A 26523-nucleotide genomic window follows, 5' to 3' on the forward strand; every position below is an offset into this window, starting at 1 on the left:
TTATTAATGAGGTTGAACAGTTAGGGAATGTTTTGTTCATGTTGGAGTCACCCTCATTAATTTACATTGTATGCTTCTCTGTGTAAAACTGCCTGTCCTTTTTTCTGGTTGCATCTCACAGCTGTTTCCATTTGATATTTTTGATATCCCAAGTAAATATGTTTGAAGTGATTTTCCTGGTAAACCATATCTCTGTCAGGAAGCATTGATATGTTGAAAGGAACTTCAGATCTTCCAAATTGCCAATAACTATAACTTTTTTGAGAGTGGCAGGCTAGTGGAAAAGTACCTTTAATTTATGCCAATAGCTTATTAAAAAACTGAATTCTCCCCATTTTACACTTTAAAATCATTACCAACAACACAGTTCATAAACACGATTCATTAGGCTTTAATTGGTTCAGTTGAATGTTTTGATTTGCAGATGCTGAAATTTAAGGAGGAATGACAATTTTAAAAATTCTTTACAAATCTGTTTTTACTATACAGTAGCAGTTAAGAGCCCTGGCTGATTGTCAGATGCATTGAGGTTTGAACTCTGGTTTTACCACTTACTACATTTGTGACTTTGAACTAATTTATTAAACCTTCCATTTTCTCTTCTGGAAAATGGGGATAATAGTTCCTATTTCAGATTTGTAAAGGTTAAATGATATGATAGTAGCTAATATTTAATGGATGTTAGTCTCTACCAGATTCCTAAATGCTTAATATATGTGTATTATTTTAATCTTAGGATAAATACCTAAGTTATATATTATCTCATGTTATAGTTGAGGAAGCTGAAGCACAGAGAGGTTAAGTATTTTGCCTCTGACATATCTATCTCAGAACAGTGCCTGGCATATAGGTAGCATTTACTGTATTAGCTTTTTTTGTTGAAATGAGTGGTTATTATGAAGTTTCCAAATGTATTATATTTTTAAGTAACTGACCTCTGACATTACATTCAAAGGATCCTCTGTGGCGCTTTTTCTTTCCTCTTGTCTCCATAGCTCTTGGTGCTGGACAGGCATCTTTGTTTGGGAACAACCAACCTAAGCTCGGAGGGCCCCTTGGTACAGGAGCCTTTGGGGCCCCTGGATTTAATACAACGACAGCCACTTTGGGCTTTGGAGCCCCCCAGGCCCCAGTAGGTAAGTGTCAGTCACTTTAGAAGGTTTTTGCTAATACTTAACTTGCTGACTTGAATTTCCATGCTACCCTATTCCGTCCTTCCTTAAGCTGTACGTACATACAAGTCATTAAACAATCATGTAATGTGGAAGGACTTAACAGTAGATCCTGGTTTTGCCCGCTTCCTCACTTCTAGTCTTACGCCCCCAAAGAAACCACTTTTGTTGCAGCTTTTAATTGATCTGGTGTATAAATAAGTTCATATCTGTAAGTGATGTGTTTATATTGCTGTATTTTGCTTAAGTCTACATATATTTAACTTGTTAATGATAGATGAGAATGTAACTCACTGATCCACCTCTGTTCTTTATTCACTTCTCCCAGTATATCTATGTGTACTGAGTTCCTGAAGTTTTATCTATTAAAGTTTTTCATATTTCATTCATTTGAATATCCCTTCCCAGTTTTTGTGATGTCTGCCTGCCACTTTATTATTATTTCTAACTTAAAATTAACTTACTTTGTGAGTTACAGATCTTGTTTGTTTTTTTTTTTAATTGTTCATTTCCTTTTGTTTCTTTATTTTTTTATTTTCTTGGCCACACAGTGTAGCATGTGGGATCTTAGTTCCCTGACTAAGGGATGTAGCATGTGGGATCTTATGCATCCCTTGCATTGGAACCTCAGAGTCTTAACCACTAGACCATTAGGGAAGTCCCTTAAATACCTTATTTTAAAGAAAATTATATTTTACCAAAAATAAGAAACTGATATCACCTGGCAGATATGGAGTAACTGAGATGGATGAAGGAGAGGTATAATCCTCATGTTTCACATTTTGAGAAGCCTTTGCAAATTTAAGCTATGTCCTTACATACTTTTCTTACTCTGTCAACTAGGAGATAGTATTTCTTGAGTCTCCATGATCAAGTATATTTTTGTATTAATAAAGTACTTTCTCCTAATACTTCCTGTCTTCTTTTCTTTGGGGAAAGAATAAAAGTTGTAAAGGAACACAGCATTTTATTATAACTATGAAAACATTGCTTCTTAGCCACATAAGTTGTTCTCATACAGCTATTTCTTTCTCCTGGAACTTCTAATTTTTTTTTTTCCTTGCGTTACTCACCCATATCACCTTACATTAGTCCAAATTCTTAAGGGTGGTACCAGAATTCTTTAACCTCATTCTTTAATCTCTCTGTTCTGTAGCAATATGAACTCTGTTTACTACCTAGGCCTTCAGCATTGCTCTGGGATATTCCCTTCACGTCTGCTCACTGGAAACTGATATGTCTTGGATATAGGTTTTTTCTCTTTATTTCCTAAATTTTCTGGAATGTATCTTCAAGTTAAAGTTATATGAAAGATAAACTTTGACTGCTTACAGTTCTGAAAACATCTTCATTTGTTCCATACACTTATTATGAAACTGGTGTGAAAGTAATTCACCCTCAGAATTTTGACTGTATTTCTTGCGTTAACCGTTATTGGTAAGTTTCATGCCTTTCTGAAACTTGTTCCCCCACCCCCACAAACGTTTAGGATTGTCTCTTCTGAAATTTTTGTGATTTGCTTATACCTTTTCCTTTTTTTTTTTTTGGCCACACTGTGAGTCTTGTGGCATCTTAGTTCCCCAACCAGGTTTCACACATGGGCCCCAGTAGTGAGGGTGCCGAGTCCTAACCACTGGACTGCCAGAGAATTCACAGACCTTTTCTGTCCTAATGTTTGATTTTTTTTTAACTCTTGTTTCTACTTTCTACAAGGTTTTTTATTGTCTTCTGAATCATCTTTTTGGATTTTTATTGTTTTCCTCATTCTCTGAAAGTTCCTTCTTTTAAGCATCCTGTTCTTAGATGCAATTTTTCATTAAAACTCTGATTAGGAAGATGACAGGATAGAGTAGTTGTTTTGTATATATACTTTGTATTGATTATTTTTTCACAGTCTCACTTTCTCAAATGTAGTAGTCTTAAATCACTAGGCTTTCTGGGATTAAGGCAGAAAGTCCCCATTTTGACTATTATCCAAGATACAGTTTACTTTCTTTTTCTTTATCACTGTCTCCACTTCTTTCCTTAGACATTTGTTATGTTTTCTCATCTGTTCATTTACACCTTCCTGTTCTTTGTCATTATGTGTTATGTAGATAACTTACTTTGTTTTAACCATAGATTTTAATTAGGTCTGTGAAGGTACTAGAGGTTAATTAGAACTCTTAATTTCTGTGTGAAAAATTAAAGTCAGTTTTATCATTAAAAGATATTTAAGTTTTATTTCTTTTCCTTAGTTTTTATTTCAGTAAGTGGTAGCACAAATATCATAACCTGCTATTTTTACTTTGATAGCTTTTGATTGGTTTTTTAATAATCCATCATTTCCCAAAGCCAGTTAAAAGTTCCTGACATGAATTTGATATTGTAGTTCCATATAGTAGTGTTACGGCCCATTTAAATGTAGGTATATTGATTTAGAATGCATATCTTTTGCATCACAGGATATGAAAGGTGCTTTAGAGCTTGTTGGAGTCTCTTACTTAAAAGCCTCAGCTGTGGTGGCTTCTTTACATGTCAGGCCAGTACATTGTTCAGGTTGTTTAGAAACCAAAACCTGCCTTTTTAGAGTTTCAACTCAGTGGTTCTACTTTTAGAGTGGGAAATGGAAATCCCATGGACAGAGGAGCCTAGAGGGGTTCTACTTTCACCTCCTAAACCCAAGCAAGATCAGTCTCCTACAGTTTCTTTGTGGTAACCCTATTGCCTTTCTTTCAATTAAAGTATCAATTTCTTCTGTTCTCAGAAAACTTAATCCTTCTATCTCTTTAATCATTTGATCATGATGTGGTTTTTCAGCATGTTTTCAACTTTTATGACCAGAACTGACTATTAACACCAATCAATGTGGCTTCACTAATGCTTATGTTTGCTTATTCTCTTATTCTTGCTAACTAATCAGCTCTTTACCCCACTCCAGTACTCTTGCCTGGAAAATCCCATGGATGGAGGAGCCTGGTGAGCTGCAATCCACGGGGTTGCTAAAGAGTCAGACACGACTGAGCGACTTCACTTTCACTTTTCACTTTCATGCACTGGAGAAGGAAATGGCAACCTACTCCAGTGTTCTTGCCTGGAGAATCCCAGGGACTGGGGAGCCTGGTGGGCTGCTATCTCTGGGGTCGCTCAGAGTCGGACATGACTGAAGCGACTTAGCAGCAGCAATCAGCTCTTTTCTGTATTTGAAATAATCTAGTTAACATAGAGTGGATTTTATATTTAAACATACAGAAATAAAGATATCCTTGCACACATTCCTAATTATGTTTGGATTAGTTGAGGAAGTTTTTATTTGAGCATGCCCAGTAAAGGTGACCTATACTTATTAAATGCTGGTCCTGATCAGTGGCTTTTTTTTAATTTTAATACATAATTGATTGTCAGGTGACAAACTGATTAGTGAATATTAGAGTTCTTTAATAAATAAAAGTATTCAGGCTTTCTTCAGTCTCGTATAGTCCACAGAAAAACATCATGTTATTGTGCAGCCCTGTGTATCAAAAGCTACTTCCTATATATTTTTCTCAGCAGTAGTCTGAAATTAGATTTAGGAACTTTCTGAGCACAGACAATTTATGATCTTCAAACTGACATCTCTCCTGGGTTTTGCACTCCTGAGCAAATTTGTACTCTATCTTTATACATCAACATACAGTGTTTTAGTATTGAGTGAATACATGCAGTTTTAAGAAAGCTCAATTTGACTAAGGTGGATCTACCTCGTTTTCATTAATTTTACTTTAATTTTCTGTTCTAGGTTTGTTGTTGGTGCTACTCTTGTCTTTCTCCCCCGTTTTAAATTTTTCAAAATCTTTGTTTATGGTACCCCCTTTATATTAATTACTTTATCATATTTGGGGTTTAGCCTTATTTTAAATGTTTATAAAGAAAAAAGTATTTTATTTCTAAAAGTGAAATCACTGTGATTTTATTTTTTATCAGTATTTGGTTTTGAAATATTTATCTTGCAAAGAAGTTCCTTGATCAGTCAAGGTGCAGTGCACATAGTTGTGGGACTACTTGTTGCTGGTTTCTTTTTACTGTGTACGATTGTAGATCATTGTTCCTGTCTCTCGTAAGGATGAAATACAGCCATTTTCACTTTTGTTTGCTACCTTTCTTCCTCTTTGTTCTCAGTGTACTTAATATTTTTTATTCTGGAATTTTTTACTTATTGAATCAAAGATACCTTATTTCCACATTGCCATTTTTAATATCTAGTTAATCCATCATGTTGATGAATCATGATTTTTGCAAGTGTTAATGTCGGACATAGATTGTTTCCAAGTCTTGACTATTGCAGATAATGTTCAGTGAACACTTGCAAACATTTCTTTATTTTCTTTCTAGTTTAATTCAGTCTTTGGGTTAAATTTCCATGATTGAAATTATTAGGTTAAAAAATATAAAAACAGTACTTGCTCTGTGTACTGTCATTGTTTCTTTTAGACCAATTAAACCAGTTTGCAGTGTTTCTGAAAGTCATACTGTATCCCTTTTTATACAGCTGAGCCATTGATAATGAAGTGGATATAAAATGTCTTCAAGGTTGTTGTGGTTTACATTTTTTTGATTATTAGCAATAATGAATACTTCAGTAAAATTTTATGTGTGTTGTCTCTTGTGAAATGCTCCCCATATCTTTGATCTTTTAGATTGTTTAATTTTCTTCACAGTTTGCTCCTCTGCTCTCTACCAGTAATGCTACTGAGCGAGTCTGAACATTTTGAAGGGAGCCTTGAGTTCTCTTGATTTAAGGCACTGGATCCTTGGACTGACGTGTCTTGCCTTTTCTTTCCTTTTTTACAAAGCTTTGACAGATCCAAACGCTTCCGCTGCCCAGCAGGCTGTTCTCCAACAGCACATCAATAGTCTGACATACTCACCTTTCGGAGACTCTCCTCTCTTCCGGAATCCCATGTCAGACCCTAAGAAGAAAGAAGAGGTAAATTTAAGGAAGTTTCAATAAAATTAGTTCTCAGAGTAGGAAAACTTAGGTGTAATTTTTTTTTTTAACTTAATTTTGATTGGAGGACAATTGCTTTACAATCTTGTGTTGGTTTTGTAATTAAGTTTTTAAGACATGTTATTTATGCTTTTCAGTAGGCCAGGGGTACAAAAAAGCTAAATTATTTTTGTATCTGGAAGGCAGCATGACGGTGAAAATGAGTGTTAGACTGAGATGAAGGCTGAAACTTTTTAAGGCTGAGCCCTGAAATAAATCAGATATTATACGCTTACAGTTGAGCAAACTAAGGTTCTTGGAGGCTGATTTCTCTAGCATCATAATGTCTTTCTTTTTTTTTAATGTCTTAAATGGCAAATCAAAATTTTTTTCTCCTGATTTCTACATAGCATTGTCTTAGTCTCGTAGGCTTTAGAAATGATCTGCTCACTGTGGTGTAGCGTTAAAAGTAGTCTTTGGTCCATTTAATCCTTATTTTACCACTTACAGTCTGTGAGATGTTGGGGATCTCTTTTTGCCTCTCTGAATTTTATCTGTAAAATAGCAATAGTAATTCTATTCAGTGTTGAGAATTAAAATAAGTTGCTCAGTATACAGTTATTATTTAGTCATTTATGTCTGACTAGTCATTGTGTTGAGCACTGAGGGTACCTAATGAAAATAAACAAGAATATTTTCTCTAAGAGCTTGCTATCTAGTGAGGACGATCAGACTTGTACATTATTAAGTTTACCCAGCTTTACTTTAGTATATGCAGTAATAGAGTACATCAGCTGATGAATGGATAAACACAGTGTTGTATATCTGTATGATGGAATATCATTTCAGCCATAAAATGGAATGAACTAACAATATATGCTACAGTGTGAATGAATCTTGAAAACAATGCTAAGTTAAGCGAAACATAAAGACAATGATTCCATTTATAAAAAATGTCTAGAATACACAGATCCATAGAGACAGTAGATTTATGCTTGCCAAGAGATAAAGAGAGGCATTAGGAGGCACAGGGTTTCTTTAAGTTAATGTCTATATATTTTTCAGTGATTTATATTGCATAAAAGTTGTTTATGGCTGTGTCTCAGTTTTTCTTGATTTTTTATTTAATTAAATAAATAATAAAAAACAATAAAATAAGCTTAGAATTTTGATGTTATATTTTCTTAAAATGAACATAAATATTGTCATCTTTGTTTTAGAAAGCAAAACAATTGCAGGCTTTTCTCTTTTGTAAGATGAAGAGAAATGCACAAGGTATATTAATATGTTCTGTTAAGACATTTTGATTTGTGAAGCACTTCAAATGGAATGTCTCAATTATGTTTTGAAACAAGTCAGACAAACCCATTTGAAATGGGGCTGGTGAGATGAATGAACATCAGTTGTAGAGAAATAAAGGCAGTTTAATTAGCAGGCCCACATTCATACAAAGTTGGGTGAGAAATCCTTGTGTTCTGGGAGCTGAGACTCCAAAAGGTATCTAGCTGGTGAATGGCAGAGATGAGATGTGAAAGCTAGTCTTCTGGTTTTTAGGGCCAGTACCATACTTGAGTTAAACTAGAGCTATCCTTGATTTTTTTTTGTTTTTCAGAGATTGAAACCAACAAATCCAGCAGCCCAGAAGGCTCTCACTACACCTACTCATTATAAACTGACACCCCGCCCTGCCACCAGAGTCCGACCAAAGGCTTTACAAACAACAGGCACAGCCAAGTCACATCTTTTTGATGGACTGGATGACGATGAACCATCCTTAGCCAATGGAGCATTCATGCCCAAGTGAGTTTATCTGTTTTACATATGATAGTGTATATGTTTCCATGCTACTCTCTCCATTCAAGAATATACTATTTTTTCACAACTCAAATTGGCCAAACTAGTTAAGAAAAAACCTCTCTCTTTCTGTATTTTATATATATGTATAATATATACACATACGCACACACACATTTGTTTGAATTCTCATAATACAGATATTAAATAATAATAATTAAACAGAACACAGGAAAGTATATAGAAGAGTTGGTAAATATTGAAAATTATAAAGTATACACACATGCCTTATTAGAGTTTTGGTATATATACACAGGGGTAAAAACAAGAAAAATGCATACCAAAGTATTAACAATAGTTACCATTTGGAGATGTAATTTTAGAGCATTTCATTTCAAAGTTTATTTTTCTAGAAGTAATGTACACACATATATGCACACACAGACACACAGGCTTTTTTCAAACACCAAGTACTTTTCTAATCATAAAGCTTTTTTTTTTTTTTTAAGGCTTTGGGGGTAAAATGAGAGTTCATCTCTTGTAGTTCTTTGTCTATGAGTGTTAATAGAGTATGAAAAATTATCACTCCTTTTTGTCCTCATAAGAGTATAGTGGACTGCTACTTAAGAAGAAACAGAAAGCTCAATTTTATACATTTCTTAGAATATCATTGGATTATTTCCTGTTTATGTCCCCAGCATTTAACACATTGTTTGGTATAGAGTAGATAAAAAGGGCTTAGGTTCACCTTATTTAGTCCAGTCATCAGATCAGCAACTTTCAGGGCAGTATCACCAGGTCTTGTAATCTACAAGTATGATAAACAAATAGAAGGAATTGGAGTGGAAAGGCAGACATTTCAGACGTACACGGTTCACCCATCACGTCTCCTTGATTTACTTCTCTAGTTTTGTTGTTGTTGTTCAGTTGCTCAGTCGTGTCCTACCCTTTGTGACCCCATGGACTGCAGCACACTAGGCTTCCCTGTTCTTTACCATCTCCCAGAACTTGCTCAAACTCCTGTCCATTGAGTCGATGATGCCATCCAACCATCTCCTCCTCAGTCATATCCTTCTCCTCCTGCCTTTTGTCTTTCCCAGCATCAGGGTCTTTTCCAATGAGTTGGCTTTTTGCTTCAGGTGGTCAAAGTATTGGAGCTTCAGCTTCAGTATCAGTCCTGCAGTGAATATTCAGGACTGATCTCCTTGCAGTCCAGGGGACTCTCTGAAGTCTTTTCCAACACCACGGTTCGAAAGCATCAATTTTTCTGTGCTCAGCCTTCTTTATGGTACAGCTTTCACATCTGTACATAACTATTGGAAAAACCATAACTTTGACTATACGGACTTTTGTCTGGAAAGTAATGTCTCTGCTTTTTAATATGCTGTCTAGGTTTGTCATAGCTTTTCTTCCAAGGAGCAAGAGTCTTTTAATTTCACGGCTGCAGTCATGTTTCTAGTTTTACTCCTACTTAACTAGTTGCTCCTCCTGTCTCCCTTGCTGGTTCTTCCCTCTTCTTCCTGATTCCTAGGCTCAACTCTTGATCTCATTATCTTTATTCACTTCCAAAGTGATTTAATATCTATAGTCTAATTCTCAAACATTTATCTCCAGCCTGGACATCTCCCAAACTTTGGGGAGTCTTATATCCAATACCCAGCCATACTCAACATCTCCACTTACATTTATATCCAAATTAATGTGTCCAAAATTGAACAAACTCCTGATCATCTCCTTCAAAGCTGTTCCACCCAAAGCCTTTCCTGTTGCATCTAATTGCATTTTTGTCACTCTAGTTGCTCAGGCCAAAGTTTTTGGAATCATCATTGACTTTTATCATACACCTAATATCTAAGCCTTTAGCACATCTTTGTTCTACCCTTAAAAATTATCAAGTATCTGACCAATTCATACCATATTCACTGCCACTAATTACCTTAATCCAGGGCACCATCATCTCTTGATTGAATATTACAATATTCTCCTAACTAATCTTTCTGCTTTTATCCTTGTTTCTTTGCATTCTGTTCTGAAATACAGTTAATAGTGATTCTTTTAAAGTGTAAGTCAGACCACGTCAGTCTTCTGTCCAAAACTCAGTAGTGGTTCATACTTCAACATATAAAAGCCAAGTTGCTTATAGTGGCATATAAGGGCCTCTAAGAACTGACCTTCCGTTACTTCTGTAAGCACATCTACTACTGTCTTCACTGTTTCAGTTCAGTTTGGTTCATTTGCTCAGTCATGTCTCACTCTGTCCATCACCAACTTCCGGAGCCTTCTCAAACTCATGTCCATCACGTCAGTGATACCATCCAACCATCTCATCCTCTGTCATCCCCTTCTCCTCCCGCCTTCAGTCTTTCCCAGAATCAAGGTCTTTTCCAATGAGTTATCGGTTCTTTGCATCAGGTGGCCAAAGTATTGGATTTTCAGCTTCAGCATCATTCCTTCCAAAGAAATCCCAGGGCTGATCTCCTTCAGAATGGACTGGTTGGATCTCCTTGCAGTCCAAGGGACTCTCAAGAGTCTTCTCCAACACCACAGTTCAAAAGTATCAATTCTTTGGTTCTCAGCTTTCTTCACAGTCCAACTCTCACATCCATACATGACTGCTGGAAAAACCGTAGCCTTGACTAGACGGACCTTTGTTGGCAAAGTAATGTCTCTGCTTTTTAATAATGCTGTCTAGTTTGGTCATAATTTTCCTTCCAAGGAGTAAGTGTCTTTTAATTTCATGGCTGCAGTCACCATCTGCAGTGATTTTGGAGCTCAAAAAAATAAAGTCTGCCACTCTTTCCACTGTTTCCCCATCTATTTGCTTTATTTTATTTATTTTATTTTTTATTTACTCTAGGAGGTGGGTCATAGAGGATCTTGCTTTGATTTAAGTCATTGAGTGTTCCGCCTATGTTTTCCTCTAAGAGTTTTATAGTTTCTGATCTTACTTCAGGTCTTTAATCCATTTTGAGTTTATCTTTGTGTATGGTGTTAAGAAGTGTTCTAATTTCATTATTTTACATGTAGCTGTCCAGTTTTCCCAGTACTACTTATTAAAGAGGCTCTCTTTGCCCAATTGTTTATTCTTGCCTCCTTTGTCAAAAATAAGGTACCCATAGATGCATGGGTTTATTTCTGGGCTTTCTATCTTGTTCCATTGGTCTATGTTTCTGTTTTTGTGCCAGCACCATATTGTCTTGATGACTGTAGCTTTGTAGTATAATCTGTAGTCAGGAAGGTTGATTCCTCCAGCTCCATTCTTCTTTCTTAAGACTGCTTTGGCTATTTGGGGTCTTTTGTGTTTCCGTATGAATTGTGAAATTTTTTGTTCTAGTTCTGTGAAAAATGTAGATGGCAGAGAATTCTGATGGCCAGCACTAGAACTGAACTTGGTTTGCTCTGCAAGATGAATTTGATAGCTTGACAAGTGTGAGAACCTTACTGGTGTCGTGTCTTGCCTTTACGTCATAGTCAGAGAAAAGTTTCTGTAGAACAAGCCATTAATATTTTTTATTCTGAATGACAGAATTAGAAATATTCTTTAATACCTCTGTTCATTCCTTTATTCAGCAGACATTTATCACAAACTACTACATGCAAGTGTGATGGGCTCTGGGGATCCAGCTGTGAACCAGACACATTCCTCTGTCACAGTCTGTGGGGGAAGAGATGCTGACAAAGAATAATCCCAAGTGAGACAGGTTACAGAAGGAAGTAGAGCTTGCCACTGTGAGAGAGACCAGTAGAGAATAGTGAAGGAAAGCTTGTCTGAGGATGTGTTGTTTAAACTGAAGACGGATTGGGAGAACTGTCAGGCAGGGGGAGTGTTTTGATATGTTTATGGTTTTAAATACACATATTATTTTCAAACAGAATTTTATTTTCCAGCTTTCTTGTCAGTGTTTGAAACATGACCTGACCGAATGGTATTCTGTTTATTATTTACTAAGCTAGCCCCCATCATCCTCTCACATTTGCCTGGCACTGTTTTTATGTTCCATATTTAAGTTCCTTGCCTTCTAGTCATGTGTTCTTCTTGTGAAGCATTTAATTAAACCATCTTCTTCACTCTCCCCACCTCCCTCACCCCTGTTTGTTGCGTTTCTATCCGTTGCAGCTGTTATTTTCTGTGCTGATGAGGTTGTTTTTTCTTTGGCCAACAGGAACCCTTTCATGTTGGCTCCTAATTCCTTTCCAAAGTTCCTGACAGTGTTCAGTAACTTGCTTGTAGGATTCACTGTGTAAAATTTTGTCCAGGATTTTTTTGTTTTGTTTTTTGCCTTCGGTGTTTCTGATTTAGATTGGCTTGGGTGTGCTCCTTTCTTAAAGTTTTCTTACCCAGTTTTGGTATAAAAGTTATGCTGACCTCACAAACAAATTGGATCATTTCCTCTTTTCTGGGAGGCTTGGTGTAAGATAGGCTTCTCCTCTCCCCCATTAAATGTTGGATACTGGTGAAGATACTGTTTGCAGTAAGCTGTTTCATTTTAATTGTTGACTTTAAAGTTATAGAACTTAAGCTTTTTCATTTTTTGTGTCACTTTTGATGAGTTATGTTCTTATAATATTCATTTCAGCTCATTAAAATTGCAAACTTATTGGCATAAAGTTGTTTAAAAATACCCTTACCGTCTTTTTTATTTTAGTGGAATCTGTAGGAATGTCTCTGTTCATTCCGTGACATGGTGGTGGTTTGTGCCTTCTCATTGTAGCAGTGTGGTTAGGGATCTGCCAGTTTCCCATTGTTTCAAAGAACTAACCTTCTGGCATTACTGATGCTCTCTAGTCTGTGTTCCTTTTTCATTAATTTTAATTATCATATTTTCACTAATGTTTAATTTTATTTTTAATCCCCCCCTTTTATTGGTATATGTTTTCTGTCCTTTGTTTAAATCAATGCTCACTTTTTATTTTTAATTTTGCTCCTTTCCAAATACATGCTTTAGAGATGTAAGTTTCCCTTTTATTAATAGTTCAGCTGTATTTATACTCTATAAGTTTTGATATGAAGTACTCTTAACATTTAGATAATGATTATATGATAAATGCTTTCTGATTTTCACAGAGTTTTTTGAGTCTTGGGTTATTCAAGAGTATAAATTCTTAACATGGAGATTTTTCTGATCTTTTTTATTGTTTTACTTATTAATTTTTACTGTGGTAAGATATACATGAAAATGGTTTAAATGGTAAAACATGTGTTCTGTCAAGTACAATTCAGTGATGTTAAGTATATTAATAATATTGTATAACTACCACCACTGGTATTTCCAGAACTTTCTGCCATGCAATAATTCTCTATTTTATTCTTCCTCCAGTCCCTTTTAACCTCTATATTACTTGCTATCTGTAAGAATTTGCCTATTTTAGATACTACATGTGCAGGGAATCATGCAGAATTTATTCTTTTGTGTTTGGATTATTTTACTTGGCATAATGTTTTAAAGATTCTTTACTTTTTTCTTAAGTTGTAGCATGTATCAGAACTTCATTCTTTTTTTAAGGCTGAACAATATTCCATCATATGATTATCCCACATTGTGTTTATCCATTCCATCTATTGATGGACATTTGGGTTGTTTCCACCTTTTAGCTGTGTGAATAGTGCTCCTGTGAATGTTGATGTACGAGTAAAGAGTCCCTGGTTTCAGTTCTTTTGGGTATATACCTAGGACTGAAATTGTTCGGTCGTACATTAATTCTGTACTTAACCCCCCCCCCCTTTTAATATAATTTATTTATTTATTGGCTGTACTGAGTCTTCATTGCTGTGAGCAGGGTTTCTCTAGTTGGGGAGATGGGGGCCACCCTCTAGTTGTGGTACTCAGGCTTCTTAATGCGGTGGCTTCTCTTGTTGCAGACCATAGGCTCTAGTGTTTTCGGGCTTTAGTAGTTGTGGTGCACAGGCTTAATTGCTCTGTGGCATGTGGCATCTTCCCCGACTGGTGATTGAACCCATGTCCCTTGCATTGCAAAGCAGATTCTTAACCACTGGACCACCAGGGAAGTCCCTGTACTTAACCCTGCCAAACTGTTTCCCACAGCAGCTGCAGCATTTTACATTACCTCCAGCAATGCACATTGTTTTCATTTTCTCCGTACCCTTGTCAGCACTTGTTTTCTGGTTTGTCTATCAGCTTACAACAGTCATCCTGGTGGGGGTGAAGTGGTACCTCATCCTTGTAATTTGCATCCCCTTTGTGATGTTGCATAACTTATGTGCTTATTGGCTATTTATCTTTTTTGAAGAAAACTGACAGTAATGAGTTCAAGGATGCTGATATTGATCTTGAGTTTTTTTTAATGACAGGTGCTTACTGAGATGAGTCAAAGCTGAGCTTCACACCTTGTGTGGCTCTAGATTCTAGTCTCTGCCTTTCTAGTCCCACAAGACTGTCAAGTTCACTATCAGCCTCTTAGCCTTGCCCTTGGAATCAGAAAAGTCTCCAGGAGAAAAGCAACCCCAAGTACAGGACACCTCCCTGTGCCACTGTCCCCTTAAATTACTAGTACTGTCATTTTTTACCATCTTGTTGGCTCTTCATACCTGGAACGAGTTCTGAGTTTTCTGTTGATCCTCCCTAGGAGAATTAGTCCTCATTATCTTAGTCTACCATCAGTAGAAGGGCAAGTTTTATTTTTCATGAAAGTAATAATTTTTTGTTGTCAATTGCCTCTTTCATTGGCGTACTTAATATTTATTTAATAGCACCATTACAATGAGGAGTATACCTAGCATACATAAGTAAGGAACAGACACCACAGTGTGTGGGTTTTTGTTGGGTTTTTTTTGGCCATAGCACATAGCATTGCTGGAGCTAGTTCCTCAACCAGAGATTGAATCCATGCACTGGAAGCACAGTGTAATCACTGGACCCCCAGGGAATTCCCAATGGTTGGTTTTTTTCTTTAAAAAGAGGGAATGAAGTGTATTAGTTAATTCAGTGGACTTTTTAAGTGGAGGTTGATTAAGATCATTTTATATGTTTTTTCTACTTAAAGCTGGTATACTATAGAGGTTCTTGCTTTAAGTAAAACTTGTTGTACACAAACTTGAATGTTTTAGATATTCATGGTCATTTACATCATTGGACAGCAGAGGTTTTTACCCCTCTTTCTTGTCTTTTTTTTTTTAAAGAAAACGTTCTCATTTAAACATGTCTTCCTTCAGTGGCTTCCCTGGCAGTTCAGTGGTAAAGAATCCACCTGCCAACAGGAGACATGCGTTTGCTCCCTGGGTCAGGAAGATCCCCTGGAGAAGGAAATGGCAACCCACTCCTGTATTCTTGCCTGGGAAATCCCATGGACAGAGGAGCCTGGTGGGCTACAGTCCATGGGATTGCAAAAGAGTCAAACAACAGTCTTTCAACACAACATGCCAAGTTCTATACAGGAGCAGTCATAAATCCTGACTGCTAAAAAATTTTTTTTAATTTTTTTAAAGAGAAAAAAGGCATGTAGAAAAATAATTGAAATGCATGACAGTGTGGGGAGTAAACTAGTGTCTAGACAGATTCTTACGGAGTTCAGCAAAGGAGTATTTTGAAGCATATTTCTTACTTGATTTTGATGTGCTTTATTAGCTTATTCTTCTAAATACCAGAGTGTAATATATCTGAGACCTTATGTTCTAGTTATTTATTTATGAGCTGAGTTGGTGAACTGAACATGTTAGGTCAGTTTTAGGTGCACATGAGTTGAATAATCTTGTTCCCTTTCCCACTTGAGGTTTTAAGATAGTCTTTAGTGTAATTTTGTATGCCTGAGTTCTTTTTTTTTTATCTCTGTTTATAGGAAGAGCATTAAGAAGTTGGTTTTGAAAAACCTTAACAATAGCAGTCTATTCTCTCCTGTTAATCGTGATTCAGAAGATCTAGCTTCACCATCTGATTATCCAGAAAATGGAGAGAGGTAAGCTGAATGCTCTTTTGGGTTATTTCTGGTCGAGAGCCTTCTTCTCATTTAGAAGAGGTTCTGAGCTTAGTAGTTATTCATTCAACAAATTTTACGAAGTTGGAAGTACAATGGCATGTGAGCACTAGAAGTTATGTCATGTATTTACCTCTTGAGTACCATAGACACTACAATTATTTTTTTTCTGATTCAGTTTTGCAAAACTTTTTTGGTATCCATGTATGTTGTTTTGGAGAAGGTTAATAATATGCATGTGACTCCCCTTATCCCTCTTAAATAAGATTTTGTTTGTGATAGTTATTAAAGTGATGTACAGCTGTAACCAACACCCACCTCAAAGCAGTATAGAAATATATAAAGGAGAAAGTACAAGTGTATACACTAATCCTTAATAAGTCAGCATATTTTCTAATGGTTTAGAAATTTATTTATTGAGTATATTCTTAAATATTATAGTGATTATGCATGAAATGGTATTCTGTAACCATTTACTATCAACATGATATGGCTAACCTGCCTCTTTTTAAGTGACTCTATAACCATTATCATGAATGTAAGATAATTCAGTCAGTTCTCTTTTAGAGGATATTTAGATTATTTTGGTGTTCCTGTATTCAAAATAACGCTTCAGTGAAAAATCCTTATATATATGCCTTTGCACTCCTATTTTTTCCTCTTTGGATGAAATTTAGTTTGATTTTTCAATAATGAAGCATTTTCTAATACTCTATTGATTATAGTATTAAATTTAATTTTTTCAGTTTTATATTATGAAATTCACTACTGATTATTTGACCCCCACATAGTAGACTCCCTCCCCTCTTTAAAAATTTTGACACTCAGATTCATTCATTCATTAAAATAGATCAGTTAAAGGCAGGGAATCTACATTCAGTCTTCATGGGTTACAGTGCTAACTCTAGCACTTACAGCTTTGTGACCTTGACACGTTATTTTTCTGTGTCTTGAGTTTTCTGACTCAGAAAATACAGAGAATGATAGCAGCCTATTTTATAGGATTACCGTAAGTATTAAGTGAATTTTTAATACATGGAATTACATAGAACAGTGTCAGATACTTAATGAAGGCCTAGTAATGATTGATTGATGCTGTTTTACTACAAGGGGCTAAAACAGTATTTGTTTACTTTCTCCCTTTTCAGATTCAGTTTTCTGAGCAAACCAGTGGATGAGAATCATCAGCAGGATGGAGAAGATGATTCTCTTGTGTCACGTTTTTATACTAACCCTATTGCCAAACCCATTCCTCAAACCCCAGAAAGTGCTGGAAATAAACATAACAGCAGCAACAGTGTAGATGATACTATCGTTGCATTAAACATGCGTGCTGCCTTGCGAAATGGACTGGAAGGAAGCAGTGAAGAGACCTCTTTTCATGAGGAGTCACTGCAGGATGACCGAGAAGAAATTGAAAATAATACTTACCATATACATCCAGCAGGTCAGATTCAGATCTCTTACCAGTCATTTGAGACCTCTTATTGATCACATATTTTCATCGTAATAGAAGTTAGCTATCTGAACTTCTAAATATTTTTTATTGCATTTTTATGAAAGTTAACATATGAACATTTGTCACTAATGCTGTGGTTGATTTGGAATTCACATCGTTTTGTACTTTTGGAGTAGTCAAAATTCATTTCGTTAATTATCCTGTTATGTTTTAAATACTCCAAGTTTGGTAGCAAGAGGGACTGTCCTTATAACTTTTCTAACTTCATAAATTCACATATATTGCCTATTCATTTTTTAATTAAAATTATAGCAGTAGTTACTTGCACGATTTTTGAGATTTGAGTTAAAGTATACAGACCATAATGCCAGACTAGAGTAGGCATTCAAACGTTAATGGTTGTTTGGTTATTATCACTTCAGTTCTGTGTTTTTCTTTTTTGTCCCCAACAATGAACTGACTAGTTTATGCCAACTAGTCTGTGACATAGCATAAATTGGATTGAAGTATCTTGATGGGATGCTTAAAGTTCCTTTTTTCTCTGCTGACTTACCTCATTTGGGTTTTGACAATATTTTTACATTTCCCCTTCCCCTTTTCACTGAGATACAGTTTACATGTAGTGAAGTATATAGGTCTTAAGTGTTCATTTCAAAAAATTTAGACATATATATGTGTGTATGTATACTCATATATACAAACACATACACTCAAGAGAGAATATTTCTTTAACCCTGGAAAGTTCCTTTGTGTTTCCATCTCCAGAAATCAACCATAGTCTGGTTTCTGTCACATAGATTAGTTCTTCCTAGTTTTTTTTTTTTTTTTTTTTTATGTTTTGGCCATGACACATGACTTGTAGGATCTTAGTTCCCCAAGCAGGGATCTAATCCTACCCTCAGCAGTGACAGCACAGAGTCCTAACCACTGGACTGCCAGGGAATTCCCTTTCCTGTTGTTTTTTTTTTTAATGTGTTTTTTAAAACATTTAATTATTTACTTATTTTTGGCTGCACTGGGTCTTCTTGTTGCACATGGGCTTTCTCTAGTTGCAGCAAGCTCGGGGTACTCTCTGGTTGTGGTGGCTGCACAGGCTTCTCATTGTGGTGCTTCTCTTGTTGGAGAGCACAGGCTCTGCGGCATGCTGGCTTCAGTAGTTGTGGCACACAGTAGCTGTGGTGCACAGGCTTAGTTGCCCTGAAGCATGTGGGATCTTCCCAGACCAGGGATCAAACCTGTGTCCCCTGCATTGGCAGATGCATTTTCTTATGAGATTTTATCCATGATGTATATTTATCAGCATTTGGTTCTTTTTATTACCATGTAGCATTGCATTATATAATTACGACAAATTTAGTTTCTCCATTCTCTTAGTGAACTTTTGGGGTTATTTTGCAGTGTATATTAATGTGTCTGTAAACTTCTATGTCTAATTATTTTATTGTCTTTGTATATATCTTCTGGTCACATGGAACACTAAAGAAACAACTTTATTCTTTAACATTAAGAGTCCTGTGTTATCTGTGTTTGTATTTAGACACCTACATGAGTTCATTATGATACTACATCTTAAATACTCAGTCAAGATTTTTTAAAATTGTTTCTAGTTTTTCACTGACCTTCTTTGTTGCCTCCCAATTTAGAATTCCAGTCTCAAGAACACTCTAACAACCCTCTAAACCTTAAGCATATTGAGTGGGCATTGCTGGAGACTAATTTAATCTTATATGGGCCTTAAACTCATGTATGGGCCTTTCTCAGAAGCAGGTTAGCCTGATCTCTGCCTGTTAATGGAACAGGAGTGATTAGAGCAAGCACACTCATGTTGTATTTTCTTTGATTTCTTCTGCTATCTACCTAGTTAGTACTTAAAGTTTCCATTTGTCTGCGTGACTTTCTCACGCAGGATTTTTCATCTTGATTTCCGTGAGTTTTAAGAATGTGTAATATACTGTCATATGTATGTTCTCCAAACTTACCTAACCATGTAAGTAAGGTTTTTTAAATCCTTGGTTTCTTTTAAATACTTGGTTTCTCTTAGGAATGGTGTTTCTTAAAAAATCAGCTGGGGTCAGGGGTGAGCAGAAAAGAAAACCAGTTTGGAAAAATGCTTTATTCCTGTATATTTTCTTTTTATATAGTAATTTATTTACTGATTGTATCAGGTAATTTTTTAAATTATCCACTCTAAAATTTTTTTTACAATGAAAAAGTGAAATGAATATTGCTGAAAATTCCTCTAACCGATGTCAGTCACAACCAGTACTGTACTTTTGGTTTCTTTTGTCATAGGCATCATTCTCACTAAGGTTGGCTACTATACTATTCCATCCATGGATGACCTTGCTAAAATTACCAATGAGAAAGGAGAGTGCATTGTCTCTGACTTCACTATTGGTCGTAAAGGTGAGTCTGAATTTAGGAGTTAGTAGTGCATAAACCAGAGAAGACAATGGCCACCCACTCCAGTACTCTTGCCTGGAAAATCCCATGGATGGAGAAGCCTGGTAGGCTGCAGTCCATGGGGTCGCAGAGTCGCACACGACTGAAGCAACTTAGCAGCCGCAGTGTATAAGCCAGAAATCTGCACCTTGTCTTTGTATTTAAGTGAAGGAAGTGCTCGATAGCTAAATCTGTTTTTTACCTACATTTGGACCACCTTGGCCTGAATGAACACTTTGATTAACAAGTAACAAAAAGACAAACTTTTTAATACTCTTTGGCAAGTATTTGGCTCATTGCAATTTTCTACAATTAAAATACTATAAACAGCAAATACTAAGTGACAAAATTAATGAGATGGGTAATAATTAGGTTGTTTCATATTATTAAGTTACTACAGATAAAATTTTCTTGGGGAAGAAAGATCTCATCTTGCTGTATTGTATTAAAAGAAGAGCTCAAGTATTTTAATTCATACTATAGGCTAGGTGCCAAGGGTTGCTTATATAGGAGCCATACAGATACTTAGGGCTTCCCAGGTGGTACTAGTGGTAAAGAACCTGTCCCGCAGTGCAGGAGTTCTCAGAGAGGCAGGTTTGATCCCTGGGTTGGGAAGATTCCCTGGAGGGAGGACATAGCAACCCACTCCAGTATTCTTACCTGGAGAATCCCATGGACAGAGGAGCCTGGCAGGCTACAGTCCATAGGGTCGCACAGAGTCAGACACACTAGAGCAACTTAACACGCATGCACGCACGCATACAGATACTTGGGAAGAGATTTTAAAAGGCTTCTTTGAGGATAACATAAGTACTGTAAAAATGCATGTTAAGCCAGGTAACAGTGTATTTGATGTCACCTTCTAATATTACAGATGAAATAACTCATTCAAGGAATTGCTGGGTGATTTAAAATATTGATTAATGTTTAAAGCTGCTTGCTCCTTCACTGGAAGTATAAAGTGGGTAGGACGAGTTTCTAACTCTTTGCTCTGATTTATAGGTTATGGTTCGATCTATTTTGAAGGAGATGTGAATTTGACAAATCTAAATTTAGATGACATTGTACATATCCGAAGGAAAGAAGTGATTGTCTACTTAGATGATAACCAAAAACCACCTGTGGGTGAAGGACTAAATAGGTATGAATTTATTTACATATTTAACAACTAATCAGCTAAATCACAATTTTTTTCTGTTAACACAGGTATATCATATTATGTACATTTTCCTGCAACTTGTCTCTTAGATTTACTATGTGATTATTGTATGTGATTATTATTTCTGTGCTTTCACTTAAAAACATAAGTGATATGGGACTTCCCTGGTGGTCCAGAGGTTAAGAATCTGCATGCTAATGCAGGAACACAGGTTTGATCCCTGGTCCGGAAACTAAGATCCCTCATGGTGCTGGGCAACTAAGCCCATGTGCCACAACTACTGAGCCTGCGCTCTAGAGCCCACAAGCCACAATTACTGAAGCCCGTGCATCCAGAGCTCATACTCCACAACAAGAGAAGGGACCACAGTGAGAGGCCTGCACACAGCAACTAGAGAGTAGCTCCCGCTCGCCACAGCTAGAGAAAACCTGTGTGCAGCAGCAGAGACCCAGCGAAGCCAAAACAATAAAAAGTGTAAGTGATAAAGACATGCTACACTTTTACTTTTTTGACTCCTTTCCCTAATATTATCAGATCCAATTGTTTCCAAAACCTTTTGGAAAATATTTTTAGTAGTAATTTTCTTCTTTTTTTAATTATTTTATTTTTGGTTGCACTGGGTCTTCATTGCTGTGCGCAGGCTTTCTTTTCTTGCAGTGACTGAGGGCTGCTCTTCACTGCAGTGCATCGACTTCTCATTGTGGTGGCTTCTGTGTTGCAGAACACAGGCTCTAGGCACGTGAACTTCAGTAGTTGTGGCTTGTGAGCCCTGGAGCACACAGGCTTCAGTAATTGTGGCATGTGGGCTCAGTAGTTGTGGCGTGAGGGCTCTAGTTATTCTATGACATGTAGAATCTTCTTGAACCAGGAATCGAACTCATGTCCCCTGCATTGGCCGGTGGATTCTTTTCCAGTGTGCCACCAGAAAAGTCCCGTAATAGTATTTTTTTCCCCCTTGTTTCTGCTGTGATTGTGCTTAACTCTTTTTCTGTATTTTTAGTGTGAGATACTAGCTTCTAATGCAGGCCAGGTCAGAGAGCCATAGTTAAAATCCTTTATGTTCACAACCCACTGAGATTGAACCAGGAAGAAACAGAAGATCTGAAGAACCCTGGAACTAATAAGGAAATTGAATTAGTAATCAATATCCCCTGCTTCTCCAGCTCTACCAAAGCCCTGGACCAGATGGCTTCACTGGTGAAGTTTACCAAACATTTAAAGAAGAATTTATACCAGTTTTCCTCAAACTCTTCCCCAGAATAGAGGAGGGAGCATTTCTAACTAATTCTGTGAGGGAAACATTTCCCTGAGTCCAAAGCTAAATAAAGGTGCTGTAAGAAAAGAAGACTACAGACCAGTATGTTTAATATATATTAATGTAAATACCCTCAACAAAATAACTATCAAACAGAATTCAGTGGTGCATCAACTGAATTACACACCATGACCAAATAGGATTTGTTTCTGAAATGCACAGATGGCTTAACATATAAAAATTGATGAATGTAATGCATCACATTGACAGGACAAAAGAAGAAAAGCACATGATCATCACTGTTGATGATGCAGAAAAAGCACTAGACAAGATTTAACACTTTTCATGATAGAAAATAGAGTTAGAAGGAAACTACTAAGCATAATAAAAGCCATGTTAGAGAAACCCACAGTGAACATCATTTATTATTGTTCAGTCGCTAAGTCATGTCCTACTCTTTGCGACCTCATTGTAGCACGTCAGGCTTCCCTGTCCTTTACATTGAGTCGGGTGATGCCATCCAACTTTATCATCCTCTGTCGCTTCCTTCTCCTCCTGCCTTCAGTCTTTTCCAGCATCAGGTTATTTTTCCAGTGAATCCACTCTTCACATCAGGTGGCCAAAGTATTGGAGCTTCAGTCCTTCCAATGAATATTTGGGATTGATTTCCTTTAGTATTGATTAGTTTGATCTCCTTGCTGTCCAAGCATCTCAAGAGACTTCTCCAACACCACAATTCAAAAGCATCAGTTCTTCAGCTCTCAGCCTTCTTTAGGTCCAACTCTCACATCCATACATGATGACTCCTGGAAAAGCCATAGCTTTGACTATATGGACCTTTGTCAGCAAAGTGATGGCTCTGCTTTTTAATACACTGCCTAGGTTTGTCATAGCTTTTCTTCCAAGGAGCAAGTGTCTTTTAATTTTGTGGCTGCAGTCACCGTCCACAGTGTCTTTGGAGCCAAACAAAATAAAATCTGCCACTATTTCCACTTTTTCCCCATCTGTTTGCCATAAAGTGCTAGGACTGGATGCCATGATCTTAGTTTTTTGAATGTTGAGTTTTAAGCCCGCATTTTCACTCTTCTCTTTCACCTTCATCAAGAGGCTCTTTAGTTCCTCTTTGTTTTCTGCCATTAGAGTGGTATCATCTGTATATTGGAGGTTGTTGATGTTTCTCCCAGCAGTCTTGAGTCCAGCTTGAAATTCATCTAGCAGAGCATTTCTCATGATGTACTTACTCTACATATAAGTTAAATAAGCAGGGGGACAGTATACAACCTTAACATACTCTTTTTCCAAGTTTGAACCAATCTGTTAGTCCCTGTCCAGTTCTAACTGTTGCTTCTTGATCTGCATATAGGTTTCTCAGGTGGCAGATAAGGTGGTCTGGTATTCCCATCTCTTAAGAATTTTCCAGTTTGTAGTGATCCACACAGTCAAAGGCTTTAGCGTGGTCAGTGATGCAGAAGTAGATGTTTTTCTGGAACTCTGTTGCTTTTTCAGTGGATGTTGGCAATTTGATCGCTGGATCCTCTGCCTTTTCTAAATCCAGCTTGTACATCTGAAAGTTCTCAGATCACGTGCTGCTGAAGCCTAGCTTGAAGAATTTTGAGCATAACCTTGCTAGCGTGTAAAATGAGCACAATTGTATGGTAGTATGAACATTCTTTGGCATTGCTTATCTTTGTGATTGGAATAAAAACTGATCTTCCAATCCTGGGCCACTGCTGAGTTTTCCAAATTTGCTGACATATTGAGTGTAGCACTTTTAACAGCATCATCTTTTAGAATTTTAAAAGCTCAGCTAGAATTCCATCACCTCCACTAGCTTTGTTCGTAGTAATGCTTCCTGCCACCCACTTGACTTCACACTCCAGGATGTCTGGCTCTAGGTTAATGACTCCACCATCTTAGTTATCTGAATCACTAAGATCTTTTGTAGAGTTCTTCTTTGTGTTCTTGCCACCTCTTCTTAATCTCTTCTGTTCTTTTAGGTCCTTGCTGTTTCTTTTATTGTGCTCATCCTTGCATGAAATGTTCCCTTGGTATCTCTAATTTTCTTGAAGAGATCTCTAGTCTTTCCCATTCTGTTGTTTTCCTCTATTTCTTTGCATCGTTCACTGAAGAAGTCCTCATCTCATCACTGTTCTCTGGAACTCTGCATTCACTTGGGTATATCTTTCCCTTCTTTGCCTTTTGTTTCTCTTCTTTCCTCAGTGAACATCATAAAAAGAAGAGAAAGTGTTAGTCACTCAGTTGTGTTCCAGCCCATGGGTTGTAGCCCACCAGGCTTCTCTGTCCATGGAATTCTCTCAAAGTGGATTGCCATTTCCTTCTCCAGGGGATCTTCTGTAGTTAAAGACTGAGAGCTTTTCCTGTAAGATGAGGAATAAGACAGTAATGTTTGCTTTTGCCACCAGCATTCAACATAATACTGTAAGTCTTAACCAAAGCAGTTAAACAAGATAAAGATTAAAGATATTCAAATTGGAAAGAAAGATGTTATGTTTTCTCTCTTTACAGATGATGTGATCTTATATGTAGAAAGCCTAAAAATTCCACACCAAAAAACTTATAGCTAATGAACAAATTTAACAAGGTAGCAAGATGCAAAATCAACACAATAAAAATCAGTTTAGTTTCTGTACATTGACAATCTGAAAAGGTAGTTATGAAAACATTTTTGTTTATAATGGCATCACAAAGAATAAAATACTTTAGGAATAAACTTAACCAAAGAGGCGAAAAACTTGTACACTGAAAACTACAAAACATTGTTAAGAGAAATTAAAGAAGGCAAATAAATGAAAAGATATCCCATGTTCATGGATTGGAGAACCTAAAATTGTTAAGTTATCCATGCTACCCAAAGCAGCCTACTGACTTAATGCAATTCCTATCAAAATCCCAGCTGCATCTTTTGCAGAAATAGGAAAAATGATCCTAAAACATAAAGAATCTCAAGGGTACCATGAACAGTCAAATTAACCTTAAAAAACAACAAAGCTGGGGGAATCAGACTTTGTGACTTGAAAACAAAGGTACAGTAACTGAAACAGTGTGTTACTGGCATAAAGACAGACGTATATATATGGAACAGAACAGAGAGCCCCTGCATATTAGGGAGCCCACACTGGAGACCTCACATAGATGGTTAAATGTTGACAGAGTTGTCAAGACCATGCAATGGGGAAAGAACAGTTTCTTCAACAAATGGTTTTGGGAAAACTGGATCTACGTAACAGAAGAATGAAGTTGGACCCTTACGTTATGCTATAAATAAAAATTAATTCAAAATTGATCAAAAACCTAAAGCATAAGGCTTAAAACTATTTTAAAAAAAAGGTATAATATGTTTCACACTATATTTGACAAGAATTTCCTGGGTATGATACTAAATGCATAGGCAGCAAATAGTGAAAATAAACTAGACTACATCAGAATTTTTAGGGCTTCCCTGGTAGCTCAGATGGTAAAGCGTCTGCCTACAATGCGGGAGACCCGGGTTCGATGCCTGGGTCGGGAAAATCCTCTGGAGAAGGAAATGGCAATCCACTCCAGTACTCTTGCCTGGATAATCCCATGGATGGAGGAGTGTGGTAGGCTATAGTCCATGGGGTCACAAAGAGTCGGACACGACTGAGTGACTTCACTTTCACTTTCACATCAAAATTTAAAACTTCTATACATCAAAGAACCCAATCAACAGAATGAAAAGTCAGCAAACCATGTCTAGTGTAAGGGTTAATATCCAGAATATGAAGAACTATTTAAAAAACCATTAAAAAAAAAAGCAGTTAAAAATGGTCAGAGGATTTGGGTTCACAATATGATAGACAAATGGCCAACAAGCATATGAAAAGATGCCCAACATTGATAATAACCCATTAGGAGGTTAATTTAAAAGAAAAATAACGTTTTTGCAGGAGTATGGAGAAACTGGAACCTTTGTGTATTTTGGTGAGAATATAAAATGTGGTGCAGCTGTTGTGAAAGAGTATATGGTTCCTCAGAAATTAGGAGTGACCCAGCATTTCCACTTCTGGGTATATATCCAAAGCAATTGAAAACAGAGTCTTGAAAAATGTACATACCCATATTCACAGCAGCACTATTCATAATAGTCAAGAGATAGAAGAAACCCAAGTGTCCATGAATAAACAAAATGTATATGCACACCATGGAATATTACTTAGTTTTAAAAAGGAAGGAAACTTTGACATGCTGTAGAATGGATGAACCTTTAGGACATTATGCTCAGTGATTTAAGCCAGCTGCAGAAAGAAAAATACTGAGAGTCACATGATTTGAGGCATCTAGAGTGTCAGATTCATAGGAGCAGTAGAATAGTGTTAACTTTTATTA

At 36.6% G+C, this 26523-nt stretch overlaps 1 protein-coding gene across 4 annotated transcripts in view; it reads left to right on the top strand.

Moving 5' to 3' along the window:
- NUP98 (nucleoporin 98 and 96 precursor) overlaps positions 1-26523 on the top strand; it is an 86733-nt gene that overhangs the window by 33803 nt on the left and 26407 nt on the right. For all 4 annotated transcript variants that reach the window (XM_086340474.1, XM_086340475.1, XM_086340476.1 and 1 more), the window contains exons 12-18: positions 996-1136; positions 5984-6117; positions 7730-7917; positions 15706-15822; positions 16989-17287; positions 19592-19705; positions 20744-20882. In XM_086340474.1, coding sequence (XP_086196600.1) covers positions 996-1136; positions 5984-6117; positions 7730-7917; positions 15706-15822; positions 16989-17287; positions 19592-19705; positions 20744-20882 — 1132 coding nt within the window. The remainder of the gene's footprint in view (positions 1-995; positions 1137-5983; positions 6118-7729; positions 7918-15705; positions 15823-16988; positions 17288-19591; positions 19706-20743; positions 20883-26523) is intronic.

The sequence above is a fragment of the Bos grunniens genome, chromosome 15, assembly GCF_055505025.1.
Source record: "Bos grunniens cultivar Pamir isolate PY7600 chromosome 15, Bosgru_T2T1.0, whole genome shotgun sequence".
NCBI classification, from domain to species: Eukaryota; Metazoa; Chordata; class Mammalia; order Artiodactyla; family Bovidae; genus Bos; species Bos grunniens.